This window comes from Sciurus carolinensis, chromosome 15 (genome assembly GCF_902686445.1).
Source record: "Sciurus carolinensis chromosome 15, mSciCar1.2, whole genome shotgun sequence".
NCBI classification, from domain to species: domain Eukaryota; kingdom Metazoa; phylum Chordata; class Mammalia; order Rodentia; family Sciuridae; genus Sciurus; species Sciurus carolinensis.
Genome location: NC_062227.1, coordinates 31985493 through 31998763, shown reverse-complemented (window position 1 = coordinate 31998763; position 13271 = coordinate 31985493). Strand labels below are relative to the sequence as shown.

General features: G+C 45.8%; 1 protein-coding gene across 7 annotated transcripts in view; it reads right to left on the bottom strand.

Annotated features, from left to right (window-relative positions):
• Positions 1–13271, bottom strand: part of Greb1l (GREB1 like retinoic acid receptor coactivator) — a 260469-nt gene that overhangs the window by 10117 nt on the left and 237081 nt on the right. For 4 of the 7 annotated variants that reach the window (XM_047526836.1, XM_047526838.1, XM_047526842.1 and 1 more), the window contains 7 exons: positions 12561–12805; positions 9905–10473; positions 9587–9689; positions 6948–7103; positions 6521–6660; positions 4257–4418; positions 3937–4144 (listed from right to left, as the gene is read on the bottom strand). In XM_047526836.1, the coding sequence (XP_047382792.1) occupies positions 3937–4144; positions 4257–4418; positions 6521–6660; positions 6948–7103; positions 9587–9689; positions 9905–10473; positions 12561–12805 (1583 nt within the window). The remainder of the gene's footprint in view (positions 1–3936; positions 4145–4256; positions 4419–6520; positions 6661–6947; positions 7104–9586; positions 9690–9904; positions 10474–12560; positions 12806–13271) is intronic. The other 3 variants (XM_047526841.1, XM_047526837.1, XM_047526843.1) reach the window with 1 other exon arrangement.

Here is a 13271-nt window from a genome sequence, read left to right as displayed (position 1 = left end):
AGTCTAATGGTGACACCTGATTAAATTTGAATTACTGATTCTTTTCATTTTTAAGGTTTCCGTTTGGTTCTTTTTCAGAGTACCTACTGAAATATTCTTTCGTTTCCTATATTTTCTCCCCTATATTCTTCTTTTAATTCATTGACTGCTTTGATCATCAGCTTTTAAAAATTCTTTGTCCAGCATTTTCTCCTCTTCACTATCTCTGGGTTCAGTTACTGGAAAGCTATGAACTTTTGGAAGTGAATGACACCAAGTATCTTATTACCTTGTTTTCTCCTGTTTCCTGTGTTTCTATGTTGAGATTTGTGTATCTGCTTGGATTGATACCTCTTCAGCTGTTACGTAGAGGTATTTTTAGTGAGTTGCCTTCTTTCTGCTTTGTGCCATGGGCTGGTGGTATATTTCAGCATCGAAGCCCACCATGTGTTCAATGATATGGCCAGTCCCCAACATCATTTTGAGAGAGATGATAAGCACTAGTAATTGCAATCATTTGCAAGCAAACCATTAAGTAACAAGGCATAAGGCCTTATTGAAATGTTCTCTACAAGTCCACTAACCCAAAAATGGAAAAGAGGACTAATACTCTAGTTAGAAAATTTTGGTATTAAAGGAAGTAAAAAAAAAAACACTAAACCATACAGGGTATGAAAATAATAAGGAAAGAGGAGGAGATAGAGATACAGAAGAAAAAGGAGAAAGAAAAGAAAGTAAAAAGTTTACAAAAAACATCAAGAATAAATCCATTTTGTTAAAATGGCCATATTACTGAAAGGGATCCACAGATTTCAATGCAATCCCCAACAAAATACCAATGACATTCTTAACAGAGTAGAAAAAAAAATCCTAAAATTCATATGGAAGAACAGAAGACCCAGAATAGCTAAAGCAGTCCAGAGCAAAAACAGCAATGATGCAGATATGACAATACCCATTTCAAATTACACTGCAGAGCCATAGTAACAGCAGCAGCATGTACCGGCATAAAAATAGGTAAGTAGACCAACGGAACAGAAGGCGGAGACAAATCTGCGTACCTAACAGTCACTTGATTCTTGACAAAGTTTCTAAAATACATATATTTAAGATAGCCTCTTCAAGGAAACTGGATATCCATATGCAGAATAATCTTTATTCTGGTCAAAAGTCAGCTCAAATGGACTAAAGACTTAGGTATAAGACCAAAAATTTTGCAGTCCCTATCAAAATACCATAACTTTTTGCAAAAGTAGTAAAAGTCATTGTTAAATTCATGTGGACACCCTGGGGACCCCAGTTGCCAAAACAATCTTGAAAAAGAACAAAGCTGGAAATTTCATTGGTGTAGGCAATGCTTTTTTTAGATAGGATCCCAAAGGCACAGAAGAGTAAAAATAGAGAAATGGATTATATCACACTGAGAGCCTTTTGCAGATCGAAGTAAAATAATCAGAGTTAATAGACAACTTGTAGAGTGGGAGAAAATAATTTGTAAAGTATTCATCCAACAGGGACTCATATCCAGAATATATAAGGAGGTCAAAATGCTGAAAAAAAAATCCCATTTTAAAATGAACTAAAGATTTGAATAAAAACTTATGAACTAGAACATGGAAAAATGTCACTAATATCACTAATAAGGGCAATGCAAATCAAGACCACAGTGAGATATCATCTTATTCCAGTTGGAATGACTTTTCAAAAAGAAGATGCGGGGCTGGGGCTGCAGCTCAGTGGCAGAGTGCTTGCCTAGCACATGTGAGGCCCTGGTTTTGATCCTTGACCACATTTAAAAAAAAAAAAAATGAAAACAAAAAGACAAGATGCTGGCAAGGATGCAGAGATGAGGAAACATATACTATCGGGAATATAAATTCATACAGCCATTTTGAAAAACAGCACAGAGATTCCTTTAAAAACTAAAAACTTAAAGTGACCCTGCAATCCTGATATTGGTATGAAATCATACCAAAGAGATATCTGCACTCCCATGTTTATTACAGCACTATTCACCATAGCTAAGATACGAAATCAACCTAGATGCCCATCAGTGGACTAATTGATAAAGTAAATGTGGTATATGTACATACAGTGGAATATTATTCCACCATAAAAAAGAATGAAGTCTTGTCATTTTCAGAAACATGGGCGGAACTGAAGATCATTATGGTAAGTGAAATAAGCCACTGAAAGAGAAATATCTATGTTCTTACTCATGAAAACTAAACAGCTGAGCTCTTAGAAGGATGGAGTGCAGTGGTGCTTGCTAGAGACTGGGAAGGGTAGCCAGGAGGGAGGGATGGAAAGAAGTTCAATGAAGGGCACAAACAGAAAAGGGATTATTAGTTCTGGTTATCTAGCACAGAAGGTTAATTCGCTAAAGCAAATTATGACTTCAGAATGACTAGAAAGCAGCACTAAATGCCCATCACATAAAAAGTATCAATGTTTGAAGTCCTTATAACCCTGATTTGGTTCATTATACATTATATGCATATTGAATTACAATGTACTCCATAAAGATGTACAAACATGTCTCAGAAAATTAATTTTGTACTTAAAACTTGTATAAAACCATTATTGTCAAAACTGGAAGTAACATAGAGACACAGAGCCCAGAAACCAACCCTCTCATATATGTCAAATGATTTTCAACAGTGAGGTCAAAGCCATTAAATGGGGGAAAGGCTGTTTCTTCAACAAATGGTGTTGGAAAAACTGGATATCTACATGCCAAAGAATGAACTTGCTTACTTTATACTGCGTACAAGAATTCATTAAAATGGATCACAGATCTAAACATAAAAGCTAGAACTGTATAACATTTTGAAGAAAACAGGGGAAATCTTCATGATACTGAATCAGGCAGTGATCTGTATCAAAAACACAACAGAAAGAAAAACTGGACTAAAAAGTCCAGTTTACGCATCAAAGGACACTATAAACAGTGAAAAGGCTATACATGGAATGGGCGAAATACTTGTAAATAATATCTGATATGGAGTCAATATTCACAATATATAAAGAATCCCTATAATTTCAACAACAAAATGATCCAACTAAAAACGGGCAAAGAGCTGGGGTTGTGATTCAGTGGTAGACTGGTATGTGTGAGGCCCTGGGTTTGATCCTCAGCACTGCATATAAATAAATAAATAGAATAAAGGGCATTGACAACTAAAAAAATATTTAAAAAAAACATGGGCAAAGGACTTTGAGGGACATTAAAGAAGATATACAGATTGTCAAAAAGCACATGGAAAGATAACATTCCTAATCATTAGGGAAATGCAGATAAACCACAATGAAATACTACTTCAACATCCACAGAAGCTGATGGAAAAATTAAGAACTACAGTGTATGAAGTGCCCAAAATGGCTCGGCTCCAAAACAAGATTCAGTTAGAGGTTTCCCATCTATGTAAGGAAAATGAAGGTGTTTTCGACATCTCCAGTGCCTCCCTACAGCTGTCATACCATTGCCCCTTTGAGAAACTCGTCCATTGTTTTTAAACTCCCTGGAGAAAAGAAGGAAAGACTCCTTCCAGGCAGGAATGATTCTTCCAATTCCCTGGATGGGCTGCAGTCTGCTAGACCTCGGTATGTGCCAAAGAGAATGAGTCAGGCTCTTTGGATCAGGTAAAACACTACCTCCCCTCAGATCATCTTAGGGTTACATTTTGACCTCGAAGGACTAAGTTCCTGGGAAGAATCTCAAACCCTTCCCAGGGTGCTCACTATACCAATGACTTCCTTAGTTACCAGTCCTTGGAAGTTAAAAATTCTGCAAAACTACAGAAAAGGTGGGAAGGGGCATGGAGGAGGAATGCAAGAAGTATCAAAAGACTGCTGGTCAGGAAAGCAGGACACTGTCCAGAGGGGTCCATTCCCCTGGCAGGGGAATGGAAATCAGTTTGTCTTAGCCTTTCTCCCGATCCCAAGGGGGCCCCTTACCCACGCCTGCATTATTGAACATGCCCGGAAGCACCAGCATGATGTGGTTGGGCCAGTACTTGCGGTACAGCGGCATCTCATATTCTTTGACCACCAGAAGGTGAAGGTGGCTGATGCCCTCCATGGCGTGGAAAAGGTTTAGGAGTCCGTGCTCATGGCGACCACTGGAAGGAGTGAAAATAGGGCTCTTGACTGCATTCAAATTCTGCTGAAAAGGAAACGAGACCAAAAAAGGGAAAGTAAAGCCCTCAGATGTGAGCAGCTTGGAGAAACTGATCTAGTGCCCAATGCCTGGCAACCATCTGGACACTCTCACCCACCTTGTCTGAAACCAGAGGCAGCCGCATGCTCTCCAGGTGTTTGCCCTGCTTGCTGAAGACAAAATGACTCTCTTTGGATTTGGGAATGATGAAATAGAGCTGAACCTCTTCTCCCAGCATAGAGGAAGAAAATGTGAATGCATGAAGGGTGGAGTCAGACATCTACATTTGAAAAGAAGGAAGGGAATGTAAGCTTGGGGTTTCCAGACTTCCGGGTCCCTCCTTGGCCTTGTTATTAAGAGAGGCAAACTGACATGAACCTACAAGTGCCACCAGACCTTCTGGCTGTGAGTAGCAACGTTTACTCGGAAGGCAAACACTTCAACATTTAGTAGCTGCCACTGACATGAGAGCTAGGCATCTTGTCCTGCGCAGCCTCTCCATGGATGAAGTAGGTGTTGCTGGCACTGCTTTGCATTCTTCATGCCCTGGGGGCCCAACTGCTCAGCCTTATGCAGAGGTCAGACATTCCCCTGCTATGTTCTGCTGTGTGCACATTCCCAAAGGCCGCCATTACGGGTTGGGGGGGGAAACATTATTGCTGTATGGGAGTCAGGTTGAATGAACTGAGTTTGAGCTTTGTAAACAAAGTAGAACTGACATCACTAAATTTCCTCTCTGGCTCCATCCTTCCTGGCTCCATTGGAAGCTATAAAGGTTTATACAGTCATTTAGTCCCAAACTCTGGCTTTAGGGCAGGACCATCTAGCCAAATATAAATCTAACCAATTTTTTTAATATTGGTTGCTGGGAAGTTCATGTGCTCTGAGTAACCTGTCTCTGAATAATTATATAATAGGTTCTTACATGCTTTTACAATGCAGATGATATTTGACTTAATGAAAGGAGATCAGTTTTTCATTAGAAACTAGAATCCAGGTAGATTTCTCAATAGTTTTAACCCAAATATTACATTGTATAGAAAAACAATATTATAGTCTTCCCTTTAGTTCTAGTTTATTCTGCTTCACAAATGTGGAAATGTATTACTTAGTACTGTAATCACACAGAAACTATATGAAAAAAATCAGGAATAGTGGCACATGCCTGTATTCCCAGTGACTTAGGAGGCTGAGACAGGAGGATCACAAGTTCAAGGCCAGCCTTAGCAATTAAGCAAACCCTCAGCAAGTTAGTGAGGCCCTATCTCAAAATAAAAAGGGCTGGGGTCATAGCTCAGTGGTAAAGCACCCCTGGGTTAGATTCCCCAGTACCTAAAAATAAACACTTATATGAAGAGGGGTTTTAGTACAGAAATTTTCTAAAAACTTATGGTTTATAGGTCAGACGACTTGCATCTTCTATATTCCGTAAAGCATTAAAGCTGATTTCAAAGTAGTCCACCAAGAAAGTAAATGGTGTATAAAAGGTGGTCTGTATTCCAGTTTTTCAGTGTGCCCCTTCTAGTGTCCACTTGTATTTCAGGGTGTGATGTGGGGCAACGGTGAGGACCTGGTCCTGTGGAGCAGGTTGGGTTATCCACTAAGCATGGCCTCAAAGAAGCAAAAGTTGTTTCTAGGTGCTCAGCGCCAACTCAATAAAATCAAGAAGATAAATTCGCAGAAAGCAACATGGACAGGCTCCATGTTTTACTGTCATTTGCTGCTATTCCCTTCTCTTGTGTTTAAAGATGCACTAGCCAAAAGTAATGGGGGTGGGGGTGTAGCTCAATGAGTGCTTAGCATTCACATGACTCTGGGTTCAATCTCCAGCACCCAAAAAAAAAAAAAAAGGGCAATTGCTAAGGGATATTGTCTCACTTTCTGCGTTTCTTTCTCTGTCAGTTCTCACTGCATGCAACATTTGACTCCACAGGTCAAAACCATCCCAAGCAGGAGTAATATGTGCCTCAACTGGTGAAAATCAACACACATGTTAGGATCACAGCTTCAAGGGCACCCCATATGGATCTGTTAGACCCCTGCCATTTTAGTCAACAACCCAAAGCGGGGAGGCTTTTACCAAGCATACCTAGTGTTTTTTCAGGATCACAGATGAACATCTCAGCTTTTTAACCTAAACATGACACATGAAGTAACTTAATCCCCTAAAACTAAGCTGCTTACCCCCTTGCAATCCCTGTTAAGTCAGAAGTTCATTTGATCATTGCTTAATGCATTTTTCTCACCAATGAGTGGCTCTTTCTCATAAATAAACTATCCTTTATCTCAGGCCTACGTTTTATCCCTCCACCCTTACCTTACATGCTTTTACACCCCTATCAGTAACAGAAGTCCAGGGCAGGGCAAAGGTGAGAGCCGCACCTGGGAGGCAGAGGTGAAGTCCATATACTGGTGGCACTGCTCACAATGGTGAAAGGTGTTGTAGGCAGCATATTTGGTCAGCATCATGGACACCGTTTCTCGTTTCCGGGGCTCCTCAACTTTGCATTCCTTTATTACTTCTGTGTATAAAAGGGGCAGAAAACCATCATTCCATGATATGCATGTAAAGCCCCTGTGCCTGGGAAAAGAAAGTCCTCTCTATTCCCCAAAAGGATTTTTTCCAAGAATTTTATAACTTATGCCCTGAGAGGAATGTATGAAAATCAAATGATGTATGTATAAGAGAAGAGAAAACTGGGAGAACTGTTTAAACTGCTCTTGAAGATTTAACTGCCCCAGGCCTCATGTCCTGATTTCTGGTCTCCTTGGATTTATAGGAGGTAAGCCTGGCTGCACTTGGACTGACCTTGTTTGATCCCTGCCAGCTTCTCAGTATATACCAGGCTCATCAGACTGTACTTGGGATCGTGCACACTGACGTCAAAAGGCATTTTACTGAAGCTTTCGATGTCAGGCCAGGGCTCTCCCTCTGACTGGCTTGCTTCACTGCTTTCAGCGTGATCTAGGACAAGAAGAAAGTGTGCAGAACAGGCAGATTAACCTCCCTCCCTCCACAGTGTCAGGGAGAGGTTTTCTGAAGCATAAAGCCCAGATGGGTAAACAAAGCATTTTTGAAAAAATGAGCCCTCTCATCCTAGATAAAGTAAGCCAGAATTATTCCTTCAGATGCACACTGGGAGAAGTGTTCACCCCACATGAGTCTCTACAGACCAGTTCACAAACTGAGTTTCCCACCCAAAAAAAAAAAAAAAAAAAAAAGGCAAGCTTGTTTAATTTGGATGATTTAAATTCTTAGAGCTTTAGCTATGGGGTTTTAGGATATTGACACCCAAGAGATTTCGGAATGAGAGTCTCAGTGTCTACTGCACGTTAGAATCACCTGGAAGCTCATGAAACTCCACACTCAGGCCTCACCTGCCAGAGCAGTGAAGGCAGGATCTCCTATTACCCAGGTACCCGCCATGCGGCCAGAGCTCCTTACAGCATTCCATTGTGCGGTCAAGGTTAGGCTGGGGCTTGAATCTTGCCCCTTACGCTTTAAGAATCAAACTCAACCCCTTCAAGGGCCAGAGTTCTCTTTTTTTTTTGGCCGTGCTGGGGATCGAACCCAGGGCCTCATGCTTGCAAGGCAAGCACTCTACCAACTGAGTTATCTTCCCCAGCCCTAAGTGCCGGAGTTCTTGTAAGCTTTAGGGATGGTTTCTTGGAAGGGCAGGCAGAGTGGGTGTCCAGTAGATGCTATTAGTAGTAATAAATGTATAAGATCAAAAAGTAGCTTAAGCCGGGCAGGGTGGCGCACACCTGTAATGCCAGCGGCTCAGAGGCTGAGGCAGCAGGATCTCGTTCAAAGCCAGCCTCAGTAAAAGCAAGGCGCAAAGCAACTCATGAGACCTTGTCTCTAAATAAAACGCAGAATAGGGCTGGGGATGTGGCTCAGTGGTGAAGTACCTCTGGGTTCAATCCCTGCCCCCCAAAAAGAGGAGAAAAAAAGAGAACAAAAGAAACACACTTTGGGGGAAAATAAAGCTTAAAGCCTGGAAATGCTGTCATCATTATAGCACAACTATTTTTATGCCCTGAGTAGAAGTTTGTATTTTATTTAAAATTTCAAGTTTTTTTTTTTTTTTTTTCTAGTTTAAGGAGGTGCCAGTGCACCTCTCCAGAGCACCACTGTGTTAACCCACTAGGGTGGAAGGAAACCAAGGCTGTCCCATCGGATGGGCTGGGACGACAACCACAGCCTCAGCAGCAGAGACAAGACTGGAGACCTCTGTAGCATGATCTGAGGATAAAATCCAAGCATGGCTTTGTTGCACTGTCAAAGAGCCTGATGGGAGAGCTGGCAGGAATAACAGGGCCCTGGCTCCTGAGTGCTTGTCTTTTTGGTCCCAGCCCCTTGCCAGGGCTTGGGGTGTTTTGAGGCCAGCCTGAAGCTCCGCTTCCCCTCTGCGGTGGGCCTGGGGATTTGGTGCAGCTCAGCTGGGGACACAAAGAGATATGGATGGGGGAGATCATGTGTATGTGTCTCTCAAATCATGGATGTGGATTGATGAGGAATGGAAACAACTGAAAACATAATAAAATGTGGCTGATTTTTTTTTTTTTTTTTTTTTTTTGCAGTGTTGGGGATCGAACCCCGGGACTAGTGCTTGCGTTGCACTGAGCTGTCTCCCCAGCCCAGTGTGGCTGATTTTTATCTATTCTTGTCTGCATTAATCCTTTGGGCTGGTCATAGAATAGGCCCAACTATTTTAAGACAAACAAGTGAGATAGGATCTCCAAAAGCCAGTTTGATAGAAGATGTCAAAAGCAGTCCCCATTTTTGAGGAACTTGAAAAGAACTTCTGCCAGGTCCTCCTACTTCTGTCAGCATGAAAGTTTGCCTGTGTGATGCTGGGGCTCTAACCCAGGACCTAGAGCACACTAGGCAAGTGCCCCAAAACTGAGCTACACCCCAGCCCTAAGGAGGATCCTCATTTGCACGCTGGCCCCGCAGCCCTACAAGCCCCTCCACTGCATCTTATTGCAGAGGGGAAGGGGTGGCACCCGTGTTCGTTCTGCACCCAGGAAGTTTTCATTTCATTATAGTAATCCTCCACCTTCACACAGACTGCGATTAAAATGTAAGAGGCACTCTGGCTAACTGACAAAGGACTAGAATTCAAAATATAAATGCTCTCTGGATCCTTACAGAATTGAACACTACAAATTGGATTTTATAGGAGTTTGATCATCACGGAGTTAACCTGCCTGACAAGCCTTTATCAAATGCCTCTTGCCCTGCAGCCTGCTGGACACTGGAGAGAGGGCGGTCCTCCTCTCGGAGCTAGAAGAGGGCAGTTTTACTCAGAACTATTTGCTGGGCACACCGTCTTCAACCTTGAGATAACTGCAAGTTCCGTAACGTAGAACGCCCAGGAAGCAAAAGCAAATACCCGGCATTCAGTGTCTAATGTGTCTGCATCCTGTGGGCTCAGAACTCACCAGTGTTGATCTCCTCCTCATCGTACACATCCACCTCCAGGAGCCGGATAAGCATGCGGAAGAGGATCCTAAGGAACTGTAAATAGGAGCCAGTCTTTCCCACCTGATGGAGATATTTTTAATTGGGGGAGGGTGGGGAAAGGGAAGAGAAAGAAGGGAAAGAGAAAAGAGATTTCACACCTCGGCTCCTGGGCCTGAAGGATGTCTTTCCTCGAGGCCTATCGCCCCCACCCACCCCTAGGAGGTCCCCTGCCTTCTCTCCACATGCAAGATGTGCCAACCCTAGGCTAAGCAGGGCCCAGCCTGGCCTGTCGCTACCTGGGGGGGCCCAGTGAGCAGCAGCCGCCGGGGATGGAAGGTCCGGGCGCCTGAGGCTGGGTCGGGCTGGTTGCTGAAGTCGGCATGGTGCTGCCGGGCCGAGGTCCACTGCCGGTAGTAGAGGGACTGCTCTTCGCTGCTCATGTCCTTGTGCAGGAGTGGCCGCAGGGAGCTGACCCATGTCACGTCGGCATGGGGCAGTAGGGACGAGGAGGAGGGCAGCTTGCCACCCTTCTGGGAGCCCAGGAGGCTGTAGGCTGCTTTGGATAAGATCACGATTGGGGGCAGGCTGGCGTGCAGGCCCCTACAGCCTCTGGGAGGTTGCCCTGGCCATGCGAGGCTCCTGGGTCCCGAGGAGGACGAAGAAGGCTTGGAGGTGGTACTGCTGGCCATTGGAGGGCCCAGGGAATCACACTCCTGCTTCAGAGGGTCCCCAGCTCCAGTTGTGCTGGCTGAGACACCTTCGTCCATCCCCACACTGGTGGCTGGGCTCTGGAAGCTGGGGGTCAGGGACTGCTTCTGGGATTTGTCTGTGCTGGAGGAACTGACCCCGTTCTCCATAATGGAACCTGAAAGATGATGGACAGAACTTACCCTATACCCACTCATCGCTGTTGCCAAGGGCAAGAGGCAAAGGCCCCAGGGCAGCTGGAACCTGGCGCAGCTCTGTGGGCTGCAGACACTGCTCCATCTTCCCTTTGCTTCAGTCTCCACTCGGCTCCATCCTGCTCCCTTGCCCTGGCTTTTCTATGGGTTTGGCCAATGGGAGACACCAGCAAGAAGTTGGTTCTCCCTTCCTGTGTGGTCACCCTGGGTGGGTTCTTTACTGGGGCTCAGTAATCGCTCCTCTCTGTACTCCTTCAAGCCCGACGGTGGGCAGGGCTCCCAGGTTAAGGAGGCTCCTGTACAACTCACCTATTGCTCCTTTTCTAAATCGCGCCCACGTGGAAACAGTCCCGTTTCTAAACTCTCCTTAAACCCACTCATCGGGCAGGACACTGGATCCCTCCAGGACCTGATGGGTACAGGCACCAGATTCAGGTCCTCTACAGTGGCAGTTGCAGCCTTGAGATGGGGTTCAGGGCTCAAGGCCTCACACGGCTGACGGCAGAGAAGCTCCCCAGGGTGGGGATGTCCCCGTGCCCTTTAGTCAGCCTGTTCGATTTGAAGACAAACCAAAAGCTCCATCCACTCGGGGCTGAAGGTTCTTTCAGCTCAGACTTGCTGCCCAGGCATGCAGGTCTAATCCCAGCCGTGGGAGATCCAGACCTGAATGGCCCTAAACTGGTGGTTATTAAAACCAAGTCACTTCACTGCTCCGCTGACTTTCACGACTTTTGAGTCCTGAGAGCCTGCGCTCGGCTCTATCACCGCAGAGGCAGCCCACGGGTGCGGCTGCGGGGCAGGAAACTGAGCGGCAGGGCAAATTACCTCCTCTGTGCCTGGAGTCGCCTGGAGCAGGAGCAAGCCAAACGCAGGAGCGCAGGAATGAGGGGCAGCTGCGCCCGGGGAAAGGGGGGAGACAGGCGTCCCTCCGCACCCACCTTTCCCTTTGGTGCCCTTTGTATCCCAAAGCTCCTAGAGGTGACATTTCCCTCCTCCCCTCTGTTACTCTTTACTATCTTCTGACTTTGAGTTGGTCTCGGAGGGAAAACTGGGGAGACTTGTAATAATGGGGTTGAGGGAGGTGGAGGGATAAACAGGGTCAGCCTGGTCCCGCGGAGGGAGAGCTGTGTCCAGGGAGAAGGGCGGGTCTCCTGCTCTTCCAGGCCCAGGGTGGCAAGGACAGAAAGCCCCACAGAGGGGCCTCTGCAGTTCGCAGAGAGCCACCCAACAGCCTCTGACAGAACAGACAGGAAGACCAGTACCGCCGTGGACACAAAATTGTCCGGCGCATGAGCGTCGAGTGAGAAAATGATCTCACTAATAGGTTGAGGATAAAGGGAAAGGAGGAGGGACGGCAGCTCTGGCAGGTTACTGGGAGTGACCTCTGGTGGTGGGGTGGTTTCACTTTTAAGCTCTGTACCTTGTTACGTTCTGAGTTTTCTGCAGTAAGTTGTATACTGTCACAATCAGAAAAGACTAGAAAATGGTGCTGCATTTGCTGTACTATAATTTATTAGAAAGAAATTCTGCCAGGTCATAGACAGAATGTTAAAAGAAGGGTTGGCAGGCTCCTGGAGGCTCTTCCCAGTCAACCCAGAGACGCCTGCAGTGTACGAACACTTGCCATTAGTATTGAGGAAAGTCGTTTATTCATTCATTCAACAAACATGTTCCGGGTACTAAGCTACTTAACATGAACATACAGCTTCAGGCCCTGGTGGGGAAAAGGGCTTTTGTACAAATATGAGATGCAGAGTAACCCTGGGAGGCAAGGATGGGAAGTGCTAGGGGCCGGGTGCGGCCTGGCTGATGAAATGGAGTATATTTAGTCTATTATCAAGTTCTTGGTCACATTTTTACACAGAGAAGTGGTCTGTGACTATTCTGCAGCCATACTTTCCAGGCATCCCTCCTGGGAAGCTGAGGTCTAGAGAGGGTGCCGCAGTCACTGAGGCCGCTCTGGGCACCGAAGGGTCAGTAAACAGCTCTGCCTTCCGCACTGACACACCTCCTCGCCTGTCCCTCCTGTGAGAAAGGAAACAGTACCTACCCGAGGTTCCCGTGACCGCGCTGCTGTTGCTCTGTGGCCGCTCCAAGTCAATAAGCAGCTCCTCGGAGTCATTCTCAATGACGGGGGCCCTCTCTGGCTCCTTGCCACTGAGGTCCAGGGCCGCGGTGGGACCCCGGATGACCTCTTTTGAAACATAGCAGCATGCCAGACCCACCTCCTGCTCCAAGGCCGTGCGAGTTAAATAGCTTGAGTCAATTAACCGGAGGTCACAGTACTTCAAAGACCTGCACAGAGTTAATTGCATTGGTAGTGAGTCCCTGGGGCCAGGTGCGCAGTGATTGAGCTGCACCTGGAGGTCCTGTGTGTCCTGCAGCAGTGAAGACCAGGAGCTTCAGTGCTGGGGGCACCTTGATTCAGGCCTCAGCTCTGCGCCCCCACCCCCAAGACATTACGACCTTAAATTCTTTGCAATTCACCTTCTTTCAAGTAGAAAACAGAGAGCCCTGCAGCGCCAGGAAGAACAGCATGAGACATGTAAGGTATTTGGGCACCGCCTGCCGCACTCCATAAGCATCCCCTGATGCTTATATTGTTAGAGCTGCACCCTAGATCCTTGAGGGGGTTGGGAACAGATCAACAAAGTACTTTGGAAGAAGCAAAAACAAAAACAAGCCCCGTGCAGTGGTGCACACCTGCAATCGCAGCTACACGGGAGAATGGAGAGTTCAGAGCCAGCCTCAGCAACTTAGT